This window comes from Neurospora hispaniola (genome assembly GCF_033458365.1).
Source record: "Neurospora hispaniola strain FGSC 10403 chromosome Unknown B0T23scaffold_9, whole genome shotgun sequence".
Lineage (NCBI taxonomy): Eukaryota > Fungi > Ascomycota > Sordariomycetes > Sordariales > Sordariaceae > Neurospora > Neurospora hispaniola.
Window position 1 is genome coordinate 1,790,033 of NW_026944414.1, and position 21,716 is coordinate 1,811,748.

Sequence of the window (21,716 nt, forward strand, 5' to 3'; positions counted from 1 at the left end):
AATGGTAAAATCTTTCAGTAGCTCGGAGTGAAAGCTGGAAGGAGGTCCGTAGAAGGAAGGCGGTTTGCGAGGATGAGTTGATGCCTGGGACATGCGAGATAAGAAGCCGCGCGCGGACGGAAGCTGTCAGGGGCGGGCAGCGGGCATTTACGCTGGACCTGAGCTTGGGCACGGCAGCTACCTAGCTAGGCATCGCATGTCTTGGCAAAAGTGGATCTTTACGTCTGTTGGTATCAGAATCCGAAGTGAAGTTATCTGGTACCTAATCCGATGAAGTCACTGCTGAACAACAGCTGGCCACTGACTGCACTGGATTCACTCAATCGCAATTCCGTTCGGATACGACGTCAGTAGTAAACCGTCCATAACCGGGTAAAAATGCGGTGGAATGGAAGAATAAGAAAATATTCGTTACCAGGAATTCCAAGTACGCGGTAGGACCACCATCACTGCGTAGCAGGTACAATGCGGCTCAAAGCCAAGGCCGATGTATAAATTCGAATCTTACACATGTTGTATCACCTGTTATCTCTGCTTCATCACACGTCTATTAACTTTTCAGCGGGGTCTTTTGGAGATGACAGGGGAAGAAAAGGTCCGAAAGATCCCGCGTCGACTCCTCGAAGAAAATCGATTTCAGTCTATAGACTTACAGATGTGTTAGTCCAGGTCAAAATAACAAGTGCGAGCAACTGTGTTTCCATGTCACAGCTCAAATTGTTGCGTGGTGTGGCATTCAGTTAGTATCCATGGTACCTAGAAGCTGGAGCATTTCGATGTCTCATATGACGGGAAGGAGCGAGGCTGGCAGCTGCAATTCTTTTTGGACCAACGCAAACCTTCCTTTTCAAGCTGAAAGTTACACAAATGCAACTCACTGGTGTTCATCATGTTTTGAAGATCAGATCATCACATTTTCTTCCCGTTTACAACCTGGTAGACCTGGACAGCATCGGCCAGCCAGCCGCCTATCAAGGTTTCCTAGAATCAGGGGTAGCAGAGGGGCGCCGGGGTCCCCCGCACACGCTCCCGTTGTGTGTAGGGCGGGGAGGGGCCCGATTGCGGGACCTGGAGCTGTCTCCAACTTTTTCGATGCCGGGGGACGGGACGGGCCAACCGATTGCCCAAACAACAAAACCGACGACTCATCCCATCCAACGACCCTTCGCAACATCTATCATTTACACTTCACCGACCCTTCCCAACAACGCGCGCCGTTGTCCAAGGTTCATAATTCCCCTTCACTTAGCTCTTTGTACGAGGCCCTTCTTCAATCTGTTGGCCCCATCGACATTCACCAACCTTTCTCTGTTTACCCGATAGCCTTCACCTTCCTTCACTGCCCTCGACGACCCTTGGCGCGAGTCCCAAATAATTTCTTGTCCTAGATATAAAAGACTCCCCTTCCCACCACAAATTCTGCACTTTCCACTTACTCCAAACACAACCCGGATCAAGACTTCCTCTTCGAAAGCAAGTCTCGACAACAAATCCGTCCTCCACCCGGCACTCCTACCAGTATTATTCAGTCACCCCCAGACTTTGTGTGTCTCAACCTCCACAATGGCACCCCGCACCGAGTAAGTTGCGCCATCTCACTTTACAATCGATCGGTTGATGTTAACGTCTTCATTCAGTTTCCCTCCCGTCCGGGCCTGCCTGTTCGATATGGACGGCCTTCTCCTCGACACTGAGGATATTTATACTCTCTGCGTCAACGAGCTTCTGCGGAAGCATAAAAAGGAGAAGTTCCCATTGCCTTGGAGCATCAAGGCTCAGCTTCAAGGTCGCCCCGGTCCTGCGGCCCTTGACATCTTCCACAACTGGGCCGATCTGCCCATCACTCGTGAGCAGTATAAGGAGGAGTATTATGCTCTTCAAGCTCAGAAGTTCCAATTTACCTCAGCTCTTCCCGGTGTCGAGGAGCTTCTACAGAAGCTTGGTAGCACCCGCTACTGGGATCTAAAGGGGGATGCGACCACCACCAACGGCGCCATCCAGAAGCCCGCACAAAAGCCTCACCGCGTGCATATCGCTCTCGCCACCTCTTCTCACGAGGCGAACTTCCGTATGAAGACCAACCATCTGACCGAATTGTTCTCGGTCTTCGAGACCCACCGTCGCGTTCTTGGTGACGATAAGCGTATCCCGCAGGGCCGCGGCAAGCCTCTTCCCGATATCTACCTAATTGCCCTCAAGACAATCAACGACTCGCTTCCTGAGGGCGAGAAGCCCATCACTCCCGAGGAATGCCTTGTCTTCGAAGACAGCATTCCCGGCGTCGAGGCCGGTCGTCGTGCCGGCATGCGCGTTGTGTGGTGCCCCCACCCCATGCTCAAGCAAGAGGTGGATAAGAATGGCGACGTGAAGCTGGTTCTCGCTGGGCTTCTTAATCAGGCCGAAATTGAGACGAAGAAAGCTCAAGCCGACCTTATCAACGGCACTGCCAAGGCCGACACCGAGAAGTCCGCTGAGGCGGACAACGAAAAGCCGGGCGAGATCGATGATGGTTGGGCCGATTACCTTCCTAGTCTGATCGACTTCCCGTACGAGAAGTACGGCATCCATATCCCAGACGAGGCGGTTGACCAGGAGCCCTCAATGAAGGAGACCGCCAAGATTGACGAGGGCGAAGTTCTTCAGGCCGTCCAGACCGAGGTCGTCGAGAACTGAGCACACTCGACATGCTCACCAACCCCTCATGTCACTTCACATACCCAGCACGTTCATTTCCTCGCATGGGTTCTCATAATCACAATTTTGGCTTTTATTTCGTGGTGGCAGGCAGCATGGCGAGTCACCGGACAACTGGCTCAGGCGAATGGAGTTTAGGGTCGGATGGCTACAATCAAAATGTTGAAAATATTTCGGCAGGGACCTTACGGCATGGCCTGAGCTACAGAAGGAATGATAACAAGGGACATAGGAGGATCACGTAATCAGCATCTAGACGCAATTGCTTCTATCAAAACATTCGTTAGAGCTTCGTAGATACCCCTTAGATTTATTCATGCGTATTACAACAACTGAATAGGAATCATCGTCTCTTGAATGCGACCATGTGAATGTTGACAAGTCCCTGACTCCACGAGAGTAACATTGCAAATCAAAGGCGCATTACAACCCGAAGGCCCCCAAACTCACCTATATCGTTAGGTTTTCGCAGCAAGTTCAACATGCTCGGAAAATCCAATCAAGTTCGACCGGAAATTATCTAGCAAACTATACCCCAAACAAAACTGCACTCTATCTCTACAAAACCATTCAATCATTACCATACAAAACCATAACCCCTAGAAAAAAAAAAAAAAAAAAAAAAAAACAGCAGACACCCAAACAACATAACAAACTTCACACTTCACACTTCACACCCCAATTACTCCATCCCAATCCCTCTAAGCCCACCAAAAACCACCCAACCCTCCCCCAGACAAACTCAATGCGTCTCATACCCCTTCTCCTCCTCCTCATACTCCTCCTCCTCGTCCTCCTCCTTCTCACCACCCATCCCAAACCCCCAATCAAACCCCTTAACCTCCTCACTAGCCCTCCTCTGCCACTTGGTCTCAACCACCGCCGGCGTAGGATTAGGAGTCCTCTGCAACTCACTAACCAGCTTCCTCTTGCCTTCGCCCGCCACCCCCAGGGTCTCGGCAGTCATCATCAGCCGAGCGGACACGGTGGCGGGAAAGCGGAGGAGGTGTGCATTGGAGAGGTAGTCTTCTGTTTTGGCGTTTAGGAGGGGACGGGGACGGGGACGGGGTATCGGTGGGGAAGTGGCTTGGGGGGATTGGGGAGGTTCGGGGTCGCGTTGGTCTTCGTGCTGAGGGGGTTGTATTGGAGAGGAAGAGCGGGAGGAAGATGAAGAAGATGAAGAGGTAGGGAACACTGGGGATATGGTTGAAGGAGGAGGAAGGGGGAAGTTGGTGATATCCAAGGAAGAGGGGATTCCGTGACGGAGAGTTGGACTAGGTGAGCGGTAGCGACGTGGAGAGTGCAACAACCCAGCGACCGGAGAAGAGGGGATGCTGGTGTTCGGAGTTGGACTGGGTGAAGAATTGGAGGATGATCGGGACAGAGAAAGGCAGCGGTATCGATCTCGACCACGGAGGGGGCAAATAGTAAGCGAGGAAAGCGGTGTCGGTGTGGAGGGTCTGGTTCGGATGTCCGTGATCTCGTCGTCGTCATCGGAGGCGTTGCTGTCCTCATGATGATCGCTGTCATTCACCGGCGCTGCTGACGAAGAAAATGAATAGCAAGAGAATCTATCCTCTGATTCTGGGGACCTGAGCTTGCGAGAAGTTTCCAACACCCAATGAGAGAACCACTCGGCATACCATTCCTCGAATTCAGGGTTCAAGGAATTGCTGGTAGCAGGTTGAACAGATTCTTGATCCCTATCTTGTGAGTGACCACACCTTGAGCCAACGGTCGAGAAGCAGTCCTCAGGACGCAGCGAGCAATCACTTCCCTCGCTACTCACAAACGAAATAGCAGAAGACGGCCTAGAGGTACTCTCCGTAACACTTGCTGCGCTCGCCCTCTCCCAAGTTGAAGCCATCGCTTCTTTCTCCCTCCGCTCACGGTGTTCGGCCAACAGGATTTTGGCCATCACCTTCCACCACATATCTTTGACCTCCTCCCTTGTCTTGACCATTCGGTCTGCTGGCGTCGGATCTTCATTTATCTCCTTGCTGTTATCGTCGTTGTTGACAACACTCTGTGCAGATGGGGTTGCTGGTGGTGTTGACGAGATTGGCCATTCTAATAGCTTCTGCGAGTTTGACTGTCTCTCGTTCGGGACAAAAGGGTAAAAGGTTGGTACTCTTAACCCAAGACGTGACCCGAAGGTGGAGCCCATAGGATTGGCGTGTGTGTCCCAGAACCACCGGTAGAGGGAGGCGAAGGGTCCGTAAATAAACTTTTGCCAGTAGAAACTGAAAATTTTGCGGAGTCTGGACAACCAGTCACTGGTTACCGGCAGGATGCTAACTGTCCTTGGCTGGAAAAGCACAAGGTCCGATTTTGTTGGGGGTGGAGGAGCAGGGGAAACAAAACGAGGAGTCGCTTCCCGCTCGGGAGAGGTGTTTCTTGACCAAGATAGGGGTGTTTGAGTTGCCGAACTGATGGTCTCTTTGGATGCTGAGGATGTACTACTTGAAAACCACCTGGATGAAGATATGGTCATTTCCAGGCTTTCGTCCATGGACGAGCCACGCCCAGCACAACAACTAGGTTTCAAAAGGTGTATATGTTCCCACAAAGTACACCCATTCTCGACCGTCTGAATACATGCGTGGAAGAACTTGTGCATCTGATCTTCACTCAGATAACGACAAAGGGGGTCTTTGCGGATTTGCCTAACAATATAGTTTGACCAGGACGTATACTGGAGTATGGTATCCCAGCGACGTTTTGAGCAATGTTCGCAACCTTCCTTATCTACGTCAAGCATACGCTGGATGAGTCCTTGAAGTATGCTCAGGGAGTAAGTCGGGTGAGTCGTGAAATATGATCCCCTATTGAAAGCATTTGCGACAGGACAATTGGTGAAATTGTATCGAGTGTTGGCCGTGTCGTCAGGGGCACTCTTCCTCGTGGCTGGGATTCGGGATGTGCTCATGGTGGGCCAATTGGACTAAACGCCGGCCGGTTTCTGTGCAGCGTCGATGAGTAGGGATATGACAAAGTAACGGAAATGGAGATGCTCTCATAGCAAAAGGAAATCAGGTTGGGTATCAAGATGACTGAAGGCAGAGAAATATATACAATTGCCTAAGGAAAAGAAAATCAACACCACCCATCTCTAATGTCTCGGAGTCGCTTTGACGAAAAAAATCCCACAGCTACATGAACGCTCCGTGTCTCAAACCTATTTGTTCGGGGGCCAAACGAAAAGGTTAAAAGATCTTGCTGAGTACTCTTTGTACTTGCTCGGGCTGTGTCTCATCGAGCTTCCTCTTCTTGGCCAGGGGTATTTGCTTGAATGTTCTCCTCTTATCGTCGTTTGTTGTTGTTGTCGTCGTCGTCGTCGTCGCCGCAGAGGGAGTAGTAGATTCTGTGACTTGGGCGGCACCCTCACCGCCCTCCTTGCTGCCCTTGGACGCCTTCTTTGCCTGAATACCCTGCAGCACCTTGGCCCTCTCCACGTTGCGGACGAACTCCTTGTTTTCTTTGGTTGTCTTGGAGATTTCAGCGCGCATCCTGCTGGATCGCTCGGCGTTCTCAGCAGCGATTTGTTCGGTCAGGTTGTGCCACTTGAAACCCTTGAGGTAGAGCAGGTTCCAGATATCGTCGCGGTAGTAGGATCCCTTCTTGCCTCCGATTGGACGGGCATTAAGGAGTTCGCATGCCTTTTTGGCGTCTGCAAACAAACGGGTTTTCTTGTTAGCGTCTTTGTACTTGGGTCTCAGCGGATCTCGCGGAATGATGACACTTACCCTTCTTCTTGACAAACTCAATCCAGCCTTCTGTAAACATCTTCTTTTTGTTGCCTCCGCTGCGAATGCGCTTGCGCCGCAGAACTGGGTCCTCGGGGGCCAGGAATATGCGATTCAGCTTTCCGTACGGCTCCAACAGCGAGCGCAACTTGGCAGGAGTCATGAAAGGTGGTACCCTGGAGATGTACACTACTCCCGACTTCTTGATGGCCTCCTCCGTGACGATGAGATTCTTCTTTGTGAGAGGCTTCGTCATGCCCGGAAGGTCACTCGCTAGTACCGACTTCTTCTCCTTCTCCTTGTCCTTCTTTCCATCCTTCTTTTCCTTTCCATCTGCTGTTTCCTGGCCGTCCTTTGCAGATGCGTCCTTGTTTTCAGCATCATCTTGGTCGTGCTCCTCCTCTGCGTCGGTAAAGTCGCCGGCTTCGCTGTCCTCGTCATCGCTCACTCTTCTGCGCTTGGCGTTACGGCCACCCTTTTGGAAATCATCCTCCGAGTCGGAACCGTGGCCCGCATCGTCGTCGCTATCGCCAGCATCGAGGAACTTGTTTCTAATATCGTCCTCCGGCATTGTTGATAGATAATTGACTTGTGTTTCTGATTCGTGAACTTTTCGTCGGATGCTGAAAGTTTCGTAGGTCGAATTGGATCGTTATGGGGAGATTTAGGGCAGTGTTTGTTTGCGTTGGAGAAAGATCACGACGCGATTCCCAAGTCTTCTTTTGGCGTGGAAGCGCTGGACGGACATGGCTGCTGCTGTTTCTCAAAATTTCTGGCTCCACTGGGGGCCGCAAGCAAGAAGGGACCGTGCACGCAGGGCCGATAAGAGATAAGTATGGTAAGTTAGTGGCCGATCCTCGCCCCGCCTTAGGTTCCTTCCGAGGTGGAGTCCACCATGCACTGCAGACGACCCCGCTACCAACAACTCTTTATCTTATCAAAGCTCCCCCGGCCTGCCGCCGAGAAACGGAGCGGGAGCCACTCTGCGTGCGGCAGTGTGATGTCGTGTTCCTGTTTGTTAGTGAGACGGCGACGGGAGGGGCGACATGGTGTCATTGGGTCATGGGAATCGAGTCGGTTTGCTCTTTTCTTCTTGTGGAAGATATAACGAGACCGTATAATTATACAAAGTAGTAACTGGACTGTGTCTTTTCTTTCCCTTTGACTCTCTCTTCCTCCTTGTGACAACCAACACTGCATCCCACTTCACCATCCTTATCACTCACTACCTAGCCGATAAGCCTACTCGTAACAATGTCGGTCGAGGTGATCACCACCATCTCTCCCACCACGGGCGAACCCATCATCACTCGCAATGGCATTTCAGAGGAGGAACTCGTCCAACTGCCCGAGACTGCCTTCAAGGCCTTCCAAGGATGGCGCACTACCAAGTTGGAGGACAGACAGATCATCGTCAAGAAGGCGTTGAAGTTGCTCGCTGAGAAGCAGGATGAACTTGCAGAGGAACTCACCGTCCAGATGGGCCGCCCCATTGCTTATACTGCCAAGGAGGTTGCCACTGCCATCAAGCGCTCAGAGTATCTGCTCAAGATCAGCAACGATGCTCTGAAGGACACCGATGGCGAGGAGGAGAAAGGATTCAAGAGGTTCATCCGAAAGGTGCCTGTTGGTCCTGTTCTCATCATCTTTGCTTGGAACGTAAGTAGTGTCCATCATGTTGTTTTGACACTCCATCCATCACCTCTAACTTTGAGCAGTACCCCTATCTTATTCTCGTCAACGCCTTGATTCCAGCTTTATTGTCTGGAAACTCGGTCATTCTCAAGCCTTCGCCTCAGACACCCACAATTGTCGAGCAGGTGGCCAAGGTGTTTGCCGAGGCTGGGTTGCCCGACGGAGTCATTCAGTACTTCCACTCGGGTTCGCCGACAGTTATTGAAACAATTGTGCGAAACCCCAAGATTGCCAATATTTGCTTTACCGGCTCGGTCGCTGGTGGCTTGGCCGTCCAGAAGGCCGCGTCCGATCGCATCGTCAACGTCGGCCTCGAGCTGGGTGGCAAGGACCCTGCATATGTTCGCGGTGATGTCGATATTGCCTGGGCTGCCGAAGAGATTGTCGACGGCGCAGTTTTCAACTCGGGTCAAAGCTGCTGCTCGATTGAGCGAGTGTACGTTGACGAGAAGATCCACGACGCTTTTATTGCGGCTGTCCAGAACGTTCTTAAGGGATACAAGCTTGGAGATCCCTTGGATAAAGGAACGCATCTTGGCCCAGTCATTTCGGCGCGCTCCAAGGAGACCATCCAGGCACACATCAAGGACGCGCTCGACAAGGGCGCCAAGAATGCGACACCCGAGAATGAGACATTCAGCATTCTGCCAGACAAAGGTAACTTTGTCGCACCGGCATTGCTGACCGGTGTGGATCACACCATGACCGTTATGAAGGACGAGACTTTTGGTCCCGTCATTCCAGTCATGAAGGTCAAGAGCGATGCCGAGGCAATTCAGTTGATGAACGACAGCGAATTCGGCCTCACTGCCAGTATTTGGACCAAGGACACGGCCAAGGGATACGAACTCGCCGAGGAAGTAGAGGCAGGGACAGTTTTCGTGAACCGTTGCGATTTCCCCAGCCCTGTAAGTACCTTTGTGTCCTGCGACAACAATCAACCACCTCGTTTCACTGACGCGCATCTCTCAGGATCTGGCCTGGACTGGTTGGAAGAACTCGGGCAAGGGTCAAACGTTGAGCAAGTATGGCTTCGACCAGTTCGTCAAGTTGAAGAGCTACCACCTGAAGGACTATCCCAAATAGAGTTTCGGGACGCCCTGCCGCCCGGTCTTCGACGCAAGGAGGCACAAATCGTCAATAAGGGAGGTACTCGGGCGCGTGCGCGCTGCATATCATCAGCAATAGATAGTCTTTCCCTGTTACCTGTTATTGAGCGAATCCAAGACACCAGCCTTTTCTGCTTCAGGGATGTCTCAAAGAGATCCCACGTCAATTGTTCCGCATTCCAAGGCTCTCATCCAAAACCTAAGCGAGGGGCGTCGCCGTGGTCGTGCTTTTCCTCATTCCTCTTTCCTTCCATCTTCTTCTCGTCTATTCGTCCATTCACGATCCTTCACTTCACCCGCGGCCCTTTGAGGGTATCAATGTCAATTCTTGTCTGCCCTGGCCAAGGGAACACGTTCCTGAAGCCTAACCGAGTTGGGTTCGACTATCCGATGCGGCGGTAGTATATCTTCTTTGACCTCTCTCTTGGGTTCCCGGGAAGTGTGGTCCTCTTCAGGTAATCCTCTCTTTGAGCCCGGATTCATACTTCAGAAGGGTTAAACTGCCGAGCCGCACTGGGTTGTCACCAGCGAAGGCCAGCAGAGAAGTCAATGGGCCACTTGGACGGGCTTGCCACTCCTTTGTCTTTCTGATCATTCACTCTTGTTTTCGTTCATCCTCTCCTCTTCCGCTCTTTCCACGGTATCGTATACGTTCGTTCTGCACTGTTGTGCGTCATTATTTCGCCATTCACTTCGGGCATTAGCTTGACTCTCTTGTCTTTGGATCTCCTGTTATCTCCTCATTTTTCACACAGTCCTTTGTTGTCCATCATCATCAGGTACAACGTCGACCTCGGTAACGCCAGACGCCCATCATTTTTGCATCTCTTCCTGCCGATAAGACACGTTACTTTCACTCACTTAGACGCACACATGCGCATGCGCAACCTCGGAAGCGGCCATCGATACACATTCGGTTTCGGTCTTTTATCTAATACTCATTCGTTTCTTACATTGTCCCACAAACCCACTTAATACACTAATACCAGCCGTCACAACACGGTCATTGTTTCATTCTCCTCTCTCTCCTGAAAATTAAGCGAGCGGCAGTATATCGCAAACATGCAGGTCTGCTCCAACTTCAAAAGGTTTCGCGCCTCGCTTCAGGAGCTTTTGGGAATCAAGCGGAGGAAGCAGGTCCGGGGTCAAGATATTGTAAGTGTTAGCCCTGAGCATAGCAACGACAAGCAATCCACTAACAATCAAACACCCCAGTCGGCTCCTTACAACTTCAAAAAAGAAACCACTGTTATCCCCGGTATCACAGAGGAACAGTACGTCTTTTCCCCCTTCCATAGGTACTATCTCTTCTCTCTGCGCAATGCTAACCCTGCCACTCCCATCAGACTAGAAGGTCTTCGCGACAAAGCCGCCGCCGCCCATTTCAACCCCCTACGCCAACACTCGCCCTCCTCTGCCCGATCTCGCCGCGGTGTCGACCGTAACAAGAACAAGCACAACAGCAAGAACAACAACAACAACAAAACCATCAAGAGCCACGACCAACTTCGTTCCTCCAGCTTAGCTAACCTCCCCATCTTGGACTCAACCACCTCTCCCCCTTCAACCTCCGCCAACAAAAAACAACTACTCGCTTCCAAATCCTGCCTCTCCCTCAGCGCCCTCCCCTCCTCTCACGGACAAGGACAACCGCAACCACAGCCACCCCGCAAGTTCTCAGTCCCCAGCTCCGCTTCCTCACCTACCGTCTCCCATGGATCATCAGGAGGACATGGAAATGGATCACTCGGTTTCGATCTGGGACTCGGCGGAGGAGAGATGGGAACGGGACTGAGGCCTCCTAGTCCCTGTTTGAGCTTGCCCACGAGGATCGGAATGGGAATCAATAGCGCGGCTAGCGCCAGTCCGGTTACTCCGACGTCACCATTGGGATTGGGAAGTTTGGCAGCCGGAGGAGGAGGAGGAGGGGTAGGAGGGGAGTCCTCGCAACAGAGTGTGAGGGTGCAGAGGAGTAGGGCCTCCATCAATCAGCACATGAACGGAAGCGGAAGCGGAAGTGGAGGTGGAGGAAGTGGAGGAAGTGGGACAACGACGCCCAAGTCGCCTTCTCCGGTGTCGGTATTGGTTATTGGTACAGAGGCTGTTAGTCTCAGTCCTATTAGCCTTGTTCATCACCAGCAACAGCAACAGCAACAGCAAGCGAAACTACAAGTAAACACTTTTCCTTCCTCGACTACGAATTCGACAACAGCCACCGAAACCTACGTATCCGCCCCTGCTTCAGCTACTTCGGAGGTATCCGCAGTGTCTGCCGCGTCGGCAATGGGGGGAACCACAGATCTCCTGGATTCTTTTGTTCTTGGAAGCCCGATTAGTCCCATCAGCCCTATTAGTCCCGTTAGTCCATTGAGTTTGGATGATGATCAAGATCATGGCAATGGGGATGGTGGGAATATGAACATGATAAAAAAGAGGACGGGAAGTGTAAGGGTAGGAACGGGAACAGGAACAGGAACAGGGACCATGTCGTTCTAGAATCCTCTCTTCTCATCATCCTCTTCATCAACACATTTCGTTGGTTTGTTCGGGGTCAAGGTTTTGTGTTGTGAAGATTGAGGTGAAATGGACATGGCGTCATTTATGTCCTCTGTCTCTTGAGAGTTTTGTCTAACTGCATTGGTTTACGGCTTCTATTCTCTCTCTCTCTCTCCTTTTCGTTAACAATAGTTTTTCCTTCGTTTTTTTTTTTTTTTTTTTTTTTTTTTTTTTTTTACTTTGTTTCTTGTCGTTCCTTGTCCTGGAGGGTAACGGCCACAGAAAAACAATATCACCCACCCTAGGTATTTTTCATTTGTATAGGGTTGAGGAATTGGGTTTCTTGCTCTCCTTTTTTCTTTTGTTAGTTGTTGGGTGGTGGGAGACAAGATTTAGACTGGACTTGAGAAGGTATACGGGAGCTTTTTTTTTTTTTTTTTTTTTTTTTTTTTTTATCTTCTCTTTTTTGGGTCTCTTTTTTAAGGTCAGGAAGTGGAAAGTGACGAAAAGGGAAAAAGTGAAGTGCTGGAAGGTTGCAGGGAATAAAGCTTTGGCAGGGAGGAGGAGTTTGGGATATGGCTGTTTGTTCGAGTATCTGTTTTGCTTTCCGCAACCTGAAGATTTTTGGTAGACAGGTGATGGATTGGACAAGGCAAGGCAAGGTGGATGTTTCAGATTGGTAAAGAAAAGAAAAGTCGGTAGAAATTGTATGATATGTGTTTGTTGTAACAGCGGAAGGGTTTGTTTGGTTTGTGAAGGTGTGGTGTCAACGCAAAAACTCCCCTGGTAGATGTAGCTGGGCAGGAGGTATCAAGAAAACTGAGAGCGCTGATCCGAGTTTCTCGCGCTTCATCGCTCCGCAACATCAGAGCACGCGAGAAAAAAGAATACAGTTGAACTATATACTATGATTATCTGGTAGTTACTCAAAAGGACTATCTAAACTCGCTATATCGCAATTCGCCAGAGGAGGTATCTACCCAACACTGTAGCACCCGCTCTCCCGCTCACATGCTCAAGCTTTCATCGTAAAAGAAATAAAAATTTCTAAACCCACCCCTGATACTTCAACAGATTCTCCTTCCTCGCGCCCTCCATCTCCCCACTCACTTCCATCAACCTAACCTTGCCTCCCTTCTTCTTGCTCCACCCGCTCAAAAACTCCTTCAGCCTCTTCGTTGTTTCCTCATCATCCCTTACCAGCAAAGCCAGGGCATCATACCCTCCCGCACCCGGTACCACACCCCCATAGACACCTTCCACCCCTTCCTCCAGCGCATCCAACAACTCCTTCTGACTATCCGGCTCGATCGGTACCCCGCTTTCCGTGCCCATCTTCCTCACCAGCTCGCGAATAGCGTGCACCGCCGGCCTGATCTCCTCCGTCTTGCCCTCCTTCAACACGCTGGCCAACTTCTCGTTCCTGCGCTGTAACTCATCCCAGAGCTCCTTGGCCTCCTTGGGCTGAGCCGCCCGCCACGCAAGCACCTGCTTGACCATGCCGACCGTCTGGCTGCCGCAGTCGACATCGCACATGCGCACCGCCACGCCCTTGGGCAGGCTTACAGCATCTTTCACAACCTCGGTGTCCCATTGAGACTCAGCATCCTTACCATTCACAACGCTGAACAGCTTGGCGGAAAACCCAGGCTTGCCCGCCTCGGGCAGAGACGACAAAATGGAAGGCGAAAAGCGGCGGTAGTGGCTGGATCCGTAGACGGCGGCAGCCACATCAAACCCGCTGCCGACTTTACCCTGCGCGGCGCAGTGAGCTGCTTGCGCGAGATTGTGCAGGATGCGCTTGCCCTCGTCGGTCGCGAGGTCGAAGAGGGAAGGGTCTAGGTAGTGAGAAAGCAGGGAGGCGGTCAGGGCGGTGACGAGGGCGGCGGAGGAGCCGAGGCCCGTCTTGTGCGCGTCTTCCAGGGTGGTGGAGTAGGCGGCGAAGCGGCTGCCACCGCTGCCTTTTCCGGCGGCGTTGCTGTTTTTGGTGGGCGAGCTGTAATAGTCGTTATCGGCGAGGATGGTGAGGGTAACCGGCTTCAGGGTTTGCGTAGTCCCGTAGGCGGCCCGGCGGGTGATGTAGGTGAGCGCATAGTTGAGCGTAGTCTCGACGAAGGGGTTGCCCTTGGCCGAGGCAGAAGCGCCTCCTTGCAGCTGGATCGTCTTGATGCCGCCGTCTTCATCGGCCAGGTGGTAGCCGTAGCGCCATTCGGCTTTCAGGAACTGAGGGCTCCTGACAATGATCTCGTTAATGTGAACCCCGGGGCTGGCCTGGATGTCCCGGGAGATGACGTTGATGCGGGCGCTGAGACCAAAGACAAGGCCCGTGTAGTTGCGGTCGAGGACTAGATATCCACCTGCAAGGAGGACCTTGCCGGGAGCCGAGACGGCCAAAGACATGATGCTGTCTATGAAGATGGCTGTCTTTGGTGTTTGTTGAGAGAGCAAGTGAGGGGCGGAAAGGGGGTTCAATCTTGGCGTTGACGATGCGATGGTGCAAGGTTGTGGTGGTGTAACAACAACTGGAGATGAAATACACGTAAATTATTACCAAGAAGGCTTGCGAGGATGTGTTGTTGGATGTGCCAAGTGGAAGTTGTTGATTGGGATGATGGTCAGGCACAATGGTAAGTTGTTGCAGTGGTGAATCTCGAATGAAGAGCCATTCAGGAGAGCTTAAGTTCAGGTGGGGTCGATATCACCGACAATGCGGGGCGATTGTGTGGTGAGCCCCTTCCGCGTGTAAACATCAACATCACGAACTGTTTGGCACGTAACTGAGGAGGTGCGACCGTTATTGCTTTTGGCATAGCAAGTGAATACATGGTGTGACATGTGTGTTTTGAAGAGCAAGATCTATATTCGAGACACATGAGTGATTGATTAGAGCTCGAGGTAGGGATTATAGTGCATCCTGTCATCTCATTCATCGCCAACCTCTTGGTTGCAACCCAAGTTTGGATCCATAGCGGTTATTGCAGGCCGTCAAGCATGTGATGTCGTGTTCACCAAATTGGCGTTTATGACATGTAGAAGGAAACAAGTTAAGAACGGGATATCATCACCAGCATGCAGAGAATGACAGCAGGGTTGATTATATATCATATAACAATAAACGTGAACAGACGCCAGAGAGTAATCAAAATCGAGTTGTCCGACGTAGCTGGTTCTGATTCGTGGTATGTTTGTTGGTCCAGATATCAGCCTGAACTTGCCATTTGATGGTTGACTCGCTGCCAGGGAATTGAGGGAAATGCCTCAATGCGAATGTGGATTCTTTTTAGCATCTAGGATCTCCAAAGACCCCTTGGGTCCGACGCTAATAACGTCCCAAAAAAGTCAAGCTCTCGGCCTTGATCCGGCTCCGCTGCTCCGAGCGGCTTCGGTGATAACCGGAACGGACGCCGGAGAAAGGAGGTAGGACCTGGTTGGGAATACGGAGATCCACTTGATGGAAGGGGGTGGAGATCCTCTGGCTGTCAGTGTGACCTCGGAGGAACTCGTTGGAGGACGGGTACCTTTTTTAATGACATGAAGTTCCACGAGAACCTTATTGGCATGGCGACAAGGGTCCTTGGATGTTGAAGTGCGGCTCGGACGGGATGTTTGCAAAGTCCGAATCGAAGCGGCAAATTCTCGTCGCAGATGCTGTCAGATGCACATGTGACTCTTTCACGATCCCAGGACCAACCAGGCACTTCCCGTGAACGGCCACCATGTCACCGCTTTCCTCTTCAAGATGGTGATGATCGGATCTGATAAGCGTAGGATCAAGGAACTGGTCAAGTGTCAACACGGTGTGGTTGCATTTCAACTGTAAATTGTCTGCAGTGGTGCATCTTACTTCCCCAAAGTTGGGGGGAAAAGGAAACCAACAAGATGACTGACGGAAGCACCCAAGAAATTGGGCAACTGTTGGGGTTAAGAATTCCTTATGTCCGCTCTTCCCTTCTCACACCTTGGAACATTTGGACACTCTAGCCCCATCAAGTAAATGTGTCATGGCGGCTGAGCAGCATCAACAGTACCAGAAAAAAAAAAAAAGTTTGCAAATGTCGCAGTCCCCATTGTAGTATAGTGTACTAGTATGTAGTGTAAAACAAAAAGGCGTTGAAGCTTCCAGGGACCGCTTTCAGGGATGCTGAAGATTGACAAATGACAGATCCCAGACAGTGGTGGACCCAAAACCTGGGGAAAGTCGCTTGCTGCAAGGGACTAATGCAAAAAGACCTTCTTTTGCAGAAGAAGCACGGCCAAATGACCCCAGCCCTGTTAGCGTCCTAGCGAAAGAGACTGCCCAACTGCTGCCGGTTTCTTCTCTTCACTCTCGCATTCCATTCTCGCGGGGGCGCATTTGCATCCACTTTCAGAGCCGCCACCCGCGACAGCGACCGAGGATTCCGTCCATCCACACCCAGCCTAGCGTGCCCTTCAATGTGTAATCCACCAGCAGCTGGTGGTCGACTGGGATCGAGAAGCGATTGATAGGTATTATCGAGAAGGAAGCGAATCTTCCGGACTGCATTCGACCGGTTTAGAAGAGCGAAAGAGAGTGGCAGGAAGATACCATGGCAGTTGGCGGTTGGCGCACAGCCGCAGAAAGCAACAATGGACGCGTGTCGTAGGTGTTGACACTGCTACGCCGTAGTGTAGATACGCATCGCCATGACAGAGAATGGAGTCGCAGCAAGGAGGTCGTCTGAATCCGGAACATGAGTCAAGATCCACCAATGTCGAAGGCTTGAAGCAGTTGAAGCCAAGCTGTTCTCTTGTGAGGTTCAACGCCTCCGAGCCCATGGTATACACTACACTACACTACACTACACTACACTACACTACGTAGTGTATGTAGCTTTTTTTGGTATTGTTGCCTTGGAGCCAATCCTATCCGACCCTACTACTCCATCACGTTCTGACGTAGAGGATCGATATTCTCAAGCTGTCAAGTTGGTTGTGAAGGCTCAATTTGAACATTTACTGTTGAGGTCCTCAGAAGGCTGCCTGGTCGAGATCAGGTACCGAGTACAGCATCGGTGACTGACAAGACAACTCGTATTTCCGTATAAACTCAACCATTGCTCCAAGTACTGCGGGACATATCTCCAAGTCAGAGGTACCTTTTTTTTGGAGCAGCGGGAAGAAACGCTAGCATCTGACTAATTTCACTCCTGTTGGTCCCGAGTCCACCCGCGTAGCGACTCCAGCACGAAAGACGACATCAAGCCCCCGCAGCGAAGCGGCATCCGCTAAACCACTGCACCCCTGGCTGCCTCTTCGTTTATCAAATCGGCGCGCAAACGGTGGCAGGGCAGGAGTCCGCCAGGGTGTCGATCGATGGTCGCCTGGCCTAGCAAGGAAAAAAAAAAAAAAAAAAAAGTTACAAGGAAGCGATCAGTGATCATCCACATTTTCAGTTGTATCGTCCTGTACCCGGCAGCGGGCCACAACTTTACCGGGGGCCGACACTTCAAATAAACTACGCATCCTACCCTTCTCCCAGACCGCACGCAGACATTCTTTTTTTGTGTTTTTCGTTCTTGCTTGTTTTCGAAACAGCTTCACTCGATAATAATCTCTTTACGAGGCACCTATTTACTCCTAGATCGCGCGTTTGTTTGACGGCTTAACTGTCGTCAAATGAACCTGCAATTGCGCATCCATCAATCTTTCCCTGTAAGTTGACGGCCACACCCATTCGTCCGTTCTTCCTGCCTGCCCTGCCCTGCCTCCGATCTTCTCCAACGACACGACTTACGTGGTTGAAAAACCGGGACAAAATACACAAACATGATGATGTTGCCACCACGATGTTTTTGAGCGGCCGGCCTCAAGTGGGGGACCTCGAGAGAACGGGTGGGGGAGTCAGATATTTTGCAGCAAAAACACCAAACAGCGCCAAAACTCGGAAATGTTTATATCTACACATCAACAAACAACAAAATAACATGGTCCCATGCTAACCCTGAGCCTAAGCCACAGACCCCCTCCTCCCCAGGTGTTTCCTAAATGCCCTCCGTCTACTCGACCGTCTTTCAGAACGTTATCCGCTCCGGATTTTCAAAGTCCTTCACCCACGGCTACGCCCAGTCATTCGTAGCTGCCACCCACCACAATGTTCTAAACCCTCAGAACAGGCCATCCTTTGCTCGGCGTAGCAGCACGAGATTGGGTGGCCGCCTCTCCACCCTCGGTCTTCAGGATGCCTTCCGCACCAGCAGCAACCTGAACGCGGGCGGATCCGTCGAGCCTCGCCATGACAACAAGACGACGGTCCTCCCCAGTAATGCCGGTCTTCTGGATGCCTACTATGAGCACCTGCAAAAGTCGCAGGCTGCCCAGGAGGCTGGAGAAGAACACGATCAGGAATGGGTTCAGTTCCAGTTCCCGAAGCTGATCGAGTGGAAGCCTTCCGCCACTTCCATCCTCGCCCAGGGAGACGCAAATACACTCGCTTTGGCTGCTGATGGGGTTGCCAAACTTGATGATGGCGTCTCCCGCGTTCCGCCAGAGGCTGAGGCCGCCCTCGCTCACATCAACGCTAGAATCGAGGAGGAGATCGAGGTTCGGAAGCAGCTAGAGGCTGTCGAGGAGGAGCTCGAGTCCCTTCGGGCCACATCGCCCGCCCTTGCCGAAAAGCTGGAGGAAGAGATTCGATCCCGATCACGCACTCCGTCCATCCACCTGCGCACCCCTGCCAGCGTTGCTCGGATTGCTACTCCGCCTCTTGACGCTCAGTCTATCAGCTACGCCGTCCATCTTACCAAGCTCTCCGAGGCTGCCCGCTATGCCGAGATTCCCGCCGTGTTCGAGGGCATGCTGCTCGCTAACATCCAGCCTACTGCAACCGCCTACAATGCCCTTCTCATGGCCGCTATCCACCTCCCCTCGGAGAAATCCGAGATTGTCTCCAAGGCCCTGGACGTCTACGCTGATATGCTCAAGCGCAAGGTGTCTCCTGACAGTGATACCTACAACATCCTCGTCGGTTTGCTTGCCTCTCGTTCGCTCGAGGTCTTTGCTTCCAAGAGCCTTCTTCAGGATAAGCGTCTCCGCTTCGGTGGCATGGACGAACCTGGCAAGTTCATGTTTGCCTCGCACGAGCTGGAGTATGCTATTCTTTGCGAGGATGATCGTCTGGACTTGGCCTTGCAGCTTTTCCAGTCTTCCGTCAAGTCTGACAAGGCCGTCTACTCCTCTGAGACCTACCACCAGCTTATCTCTGCTTGTGCTCAGTCTGGCCGGGTGTCGGATATGCTTCACCTCTTTGAGCATCTGGAGGCGAACCGGGTGACCCCGTTCGCTGCCACCTTCCCTGCTATGATCACGGCATTCGCCAACGCGGGTGATTTGATCAGTGCCGTTGAGTGCTACAACGAGTACCGCAACCTCGCCATTGCCAACGACAACGGCGAGCCCACTCTTCAAGATCGCCTCGACGCTCAGGTCTATGCTGCAGTGATCAATGCTTACGTTGTCTCCGACAAGCTTGAGGGTGCTATGAAGTTCTACAAGAAGATTGTCGAGGAGTACGATGCCAGCGCTGCGGATATCAAAGACGCCATAATCAGCGGTGGTTTCGTCAAGGGGTTCCTCGACCGCGGTATCTATGAGGAAGCACTCCGCTGGGCTCAGAGCGTGGAACAGGATGCCAGGGGCCGTGTCATGAGCCAGGTCGCCACTGCCGCCGCCGATTATGGATATAAGAACGTCGCCATCACTGCCTTCTCCAACATTGCCTCTCACGACGAGGCCGCCAATTCCGCCATCGCTTTGCTTGCCATGAGCGTGCGCCAAGCCGATGTTGCTAGTGCTGCCAGATACTGGGCCGCTCTTAGCCATCCCGAGGTCAAGGCCACTTCGTCTTTCATTGAGCCCACCGCCATGTTTGCTATCGCTCTCATTGGCTCCGGCCAGGTTGTCGAAGGCTTGACTGAAGCTGAGCACATGTTCCACCGCATCAGCGCGAGTGCTACCACCGAGACCAAGCCACAAGTGACTGATGAGATCGAGGAGGCTGCCGAATTCATTCACGCCTTCATGGCCGCCCGTGGTGTCACTGACCCCCGTTTGCTTCCCTCGCCTGCTTCGTACGCTCCTCAGTCTTTCCCCGCTTCCCCGCACCCGGCTACCCCGACTGCGTCTGCTTTCGAGGATACCTTCGACCCCTATGCCCACAGCACCGACTTCAAGGGTTCCGCGCTCATCTCTGAGGACCTTGAAAGCAATGGTCGCAAGGGCCCCAAGTTGAACGATGCTCTCACTCGCTTCCGGAACATGCGCCGCGTTGGTCGCCATCCCCGCTACGTCACCTATGCCAAGCTTATCTCCGCTGCTGCCCGTGACGGCAACATGGATCTTTGTTTCGATATCCTCGCCATGGCCCGCACTGACGTCCCGCTTCTCCCTCGGTATGCTGTCGTTCGCTACGGTTGGTCTTCGATTCTGGATGCCATGGTTGGTGCCTGCCTCACTTTGGGTGACAGGGTCGGGGCCGAACAGTACCACCAAGAGCTGCTCGCCATGGGCTCTACTCCCTCTGCCAACACCTTTGGTCTCTACATCACTACCCTGAAAGAGTCCACCAAGATTTTCGATGAGGCTTCTGAAGCTGTCAAGATTTTCCACCGAGCCAAGATTGAGGGTGTCGAGCCTAGCTCGTTCCTTTACAATGCGCTCATCGGCAAGCTCGGCAAGGCTCGTCGCATCGATGATTGCCTTTTCTACTTCAACGAGATGCGCAAGATGGGTATCAAGCCTACCTCGGTCACCTACGGAACCATTGTCAACGCTCTCTGCCGCGTCAGCGACGAGAAATTTGCCGAGGAGCTTTTCGACGAGATGGAGGCCATGCCCAACTACAAGGCCCGCCCCGCCCCTTACAACAGCATGATGCAGTTCTTCCTGACCACTAAGCGCGACAAGACCAAGGTCCTCGAGTACTTCGAGCGCATGAAGGCCAAAGGCATCTCCCCCACCTCGCACACCTTCAAGCTCCTCGTCGACACCCACGCCACCCTCGACCCCGTTGACATGACCGCCGCTGAATCCGTCCTCGACATGATCCGCGCCTCTGGCCAGCACCCCGAGCCCGTTCACTACGCGTCCCTTATCCACGCCCGCGGCTGCGTCCTACACGACATGGAAGGCGCCCGCAAGGTGTTTGACTCGGTCATCAACGACGTCTCCATCGCTCCATCCCCTTGTCTTTTCCAGGCTCTATTCGAGGCCATGGTCGCCAACCACCACATCACCAGCACAGAGCCCATGCTCGCCGACATGCGCGCTAGGCGCATCGAGATGACTCCCTACATTGCCAATACGCTCATCCACGGGTGGGCCGCTGACAAGAACATCGCCAAGGCCAAGGAGATTTATGCGGCTGTTGGTCGCGATAAGAGGGAGCCTAGCACTTACGAGGCCATGACTCGCGCGTTCCTCGCTGTTGAGGAGCGTGAGAGTGCAAAGGGTGTCGTGAGCGAGATGCTTGGTCGTGGGTACCCTAGTGCTGTTGTTAACAAGGTACTGGAGTTGCTTGGTGGCGGCAATGCTGAGGAGGCTTCTGCATGAAGCAGGTAGTCCCTCCCGCATCCTCTTTTTCTCTTGCCGTGTTTTCTTTTTCTTATCTCATTTGATCACGGCCTCCTCTTTTTTTTTGGGTTGGGAATGACTTTTATGATACCCCCTTAACGCTGCAAGAAAGTTTGCATCATGACATTCCTGGTGATTATGTTACGGTTTCCTGTTTTTCTTGGCTTCAAAAGGGGGTATTATTGCAAAGAGGTCATTTGGGTTTAGGATGACGGATTAGAAGGAAAAGGAAGAAAGGGGAGGCTACGATCATGATTTTGTTTTTCTCGAATTTTTCGAAAAGCTATTTCCTGGGCTGAATCGGGTCTGGCCTGGGATTTTGGTCGTCATATATCAGCGGGCGGCGTTCCGGTATCTTACATTTGGGACGGGTGGTTTCGATTCTTGA

General features: G+C 52.2%; 8 protein-coding genes across 8 annotated transcripts; 5 read left to right on the plus strand and 3 right to left on the minus strand.

Annotated features, from left to right (window-relative positions):
* The first annotated feature begins 1,469 nt into the window (after positions 1–1,469).
* Positions 1,470–2,810, plus strand: B0T23DRAFT_248317 (HAD-like protein). The gene is made up of 2 exons (XM_062834168.1): positions 1,470–1,580; positions 1,638–2,810. The coding sequence occupies exons 1-2, from the start codon at positions 1,564–1,566 to the stop codon at positions 2,671–2,673; spliced, it is 1,053 nt and encodes a 350-aa protein (XP_062688968.1). The 5' UTR covers positions 1,470–1,563; the 3' UTR covers positions 2,674–2,810.
* A 626-nt stretch (positions 2,811–3,436) lies between these two features.
* Positions 3,437–4,657, minus strand: B0T23DRAFT_325555 (uncharacterized protein; the record flags this gene model as incomplete). Its single annotated transcript, XM_062835516.1, has 1 exon — positions 3,437–4,657. One exon carries the CDS (start codon positions 4,655–4,657, stop codon positions 3,437–3,439), a length of 1,221 nt encoding a protein of 406 aa, XP_062688969.1.
* Positions 4,658–5,761: 1,104 nt separating this feature from the next.
* B0T23DRAFT_248338 (uncharacterized protein) lies at positions 5,762–7,213 on the minus strand. Its single transcript, XM_062834169.1, has 2 exons — positions 6,441–7,213; positions 5,762–6,364 (listed from the first exon to the last, which is right to left on the minus strand). Exons 1-2 carry the CDS (start codon positions 7,009–7,011, stop codon positions 5,901–5,903), a joined length of 1,035 nt encoding a protein of 344 aa, XP_062688970.1. The 5' UTR covers positions 7,012–7,213; the 3' UTR covers positions 5,762–5,900.
* Positions 7,214–7,479: 266 nt separating this feature from the next.
* B0T23DRAFT_389780 (Aldehyde/histidinol dehydrogenase) lies at positions 7,480–10,136 on the plus strand. Its single transcript, XM_062837831.1, has 2 exons — positions 7,480–8,099; positions 8,159–10,136. Exons 1-2 carry the CDS (start codon positions 7,695–7,697, stop codon positions 9,644–9,646), a joined length of 1,893 nt encoding a protein of 630 aa, XP_062688971.1. The 5' UTR covers positions 7,480–7,694; the 3' UTR covers positions 9,647–10,136.
* A 67-nt stretch (positions 10,137–10,203) lies between these two features.
* Positions 10,204–11,917, plus strand: B0T23DRAFT_346871 (uncharacterized protein). Its single transcript, XM_062835978.1, has 3 exons — positions 10,204–10,399; positions 10,460–10,518; positions 10,591–11,917. Exons 1-3 carry the CDS (start codon positions 10,307–10,309, stop codon positions 11,738–11,740), a joined length of 1,302 nt encoding a protein of 433 aa, XP_062688972.1. The 5' UTR covers positions 10,204–10,306; the 3' UTR covers positions 11,741–11,917.
* A 779-nt stretch (positions 11,918–12,696) lies between these two features.
* On the minus strand, positions 12,697–14,273 carry B0T23DRAFT_248362 (ribosomal protein S5 domain 2-type protein). The gene has a single exon (XM_062834170.1). It carries the CDS (start codon positions 14,138–14,140, stop codon positions 12,788–12,790), a length of 1,353 nt encoding a protein of 450 aa, XP_062688973.1. The 5' UTR covers positions 14,141–14,273; the 3' UTR covers positions 12,697–12,787.
* A 536-nt stretch (positions 14,274–14,809) lies between these two features.
* B0T23DRAFT_408256 (uncharacterized protein) lies at positions 14,810–15,560 on the plus strand (the record flags this gene model as incomplete). Its single annotated transcript, XM_062839278.1, has 3 exons — positions 14,810–14,919; positions 15,080–15,157; positions 15,425–15,560. 3 exons carry the CDS (start codon positions 14,810–14,812, stop codon positions 15,558–15,560), a joined length of 324 nt encoding a protein of 107 aa, XP_062688974.1.
* A 1,772-nt stretch (positions 15,561–17,332) lies between these two features.
* Positions 17,333–21,496, plus strand: B0T23DRAFT_248431 (uncharacterized protein). Its single transcript, XM_062834171.1, has 2 exons — positions 17,333–17,413; positions 17,720–21,496. Exon 2 carries the CDS (start codon positions 17,747–17,749, stop codon positions 21,305–21,307), a length of 3,561 nt encoding a protein of 1,186 aa, XP_062688975.1. The 5' UTR covers positions 17,333–17,413; positions 17,720–17,746; the 3' UTR covers positions 21,308–21,496.
* Positions 21,497–21,716: the final 220 nt, after the last annotated feature.

Bases quoted from the DNA above. Each gene is read 5' to 3' on its own strand.
- B0T23DRAFT_389780 (XM_062837831.1), top strand. From the start codon at position 7,695: ATGTCGGTCGAGGTGATCACCACCATCTCTCCCACCACGGGCGAACCC. The intron at 8,100-8,158 runs GTAAGTAGTGTC...AACTTTGAGCAG, and splicing joins TCATCATCTTTGCTTGGAAC to TACCCCTATCTTATTCTCGT.
- B0T23DRAFT_248362 (XM_062834170.1), bottom strand. From the start codon at position 14,140: ATGTCTTTGGCCGTCTCGGCTCCCGGCAAGGTCCTCCTTGCAGGTGGA.
- B0T23DRAFT_346871 (XM_062835978.1), top strand. From the start codon at position 10,307: ATGCAGGTCTGCTCCAACTTCAAAAGGTTTCGCGCCTCGCTTCAGGAG. The intron at 10,400-10,459 runs GTAAGTGTTAGC...CAAACACCCCAG, and splicing joins AGGTCCGGGGTCAAGATATT to TCGGCTCCTTACAACTTCAA. The intron at 10,519-10,590 runs GTACGTCTTTTC...CACTCCCATCAG, and splicing joins CCCGGTATCACAGAGGAACA to ACTAGAAGGTCTTCGCGACA.
- B0T23DRAFT_248431 (XM_062834171.1), top strand. From the start codon at position 17,747: ATGCCCTCCGTCTACTCGACCGTCTTTCAGAACGTTATCCGCTCCGGA.
- B0T23DRAFT_248338 (XM_062834169.1), bottom strand. From the start codon at position 7,011: ATGCCGGAGGACGATATTAGAAACAAGTTCCTCGATGCTGGCGATAGC. The intron at 6,365-6,440 runs GTAAGTGTCATC...GTTTGTTTGCAG, and splicing joins TGAGTTTGTCAAGAAGAAGG to ACGCCAAAAAGGCATGCGAA.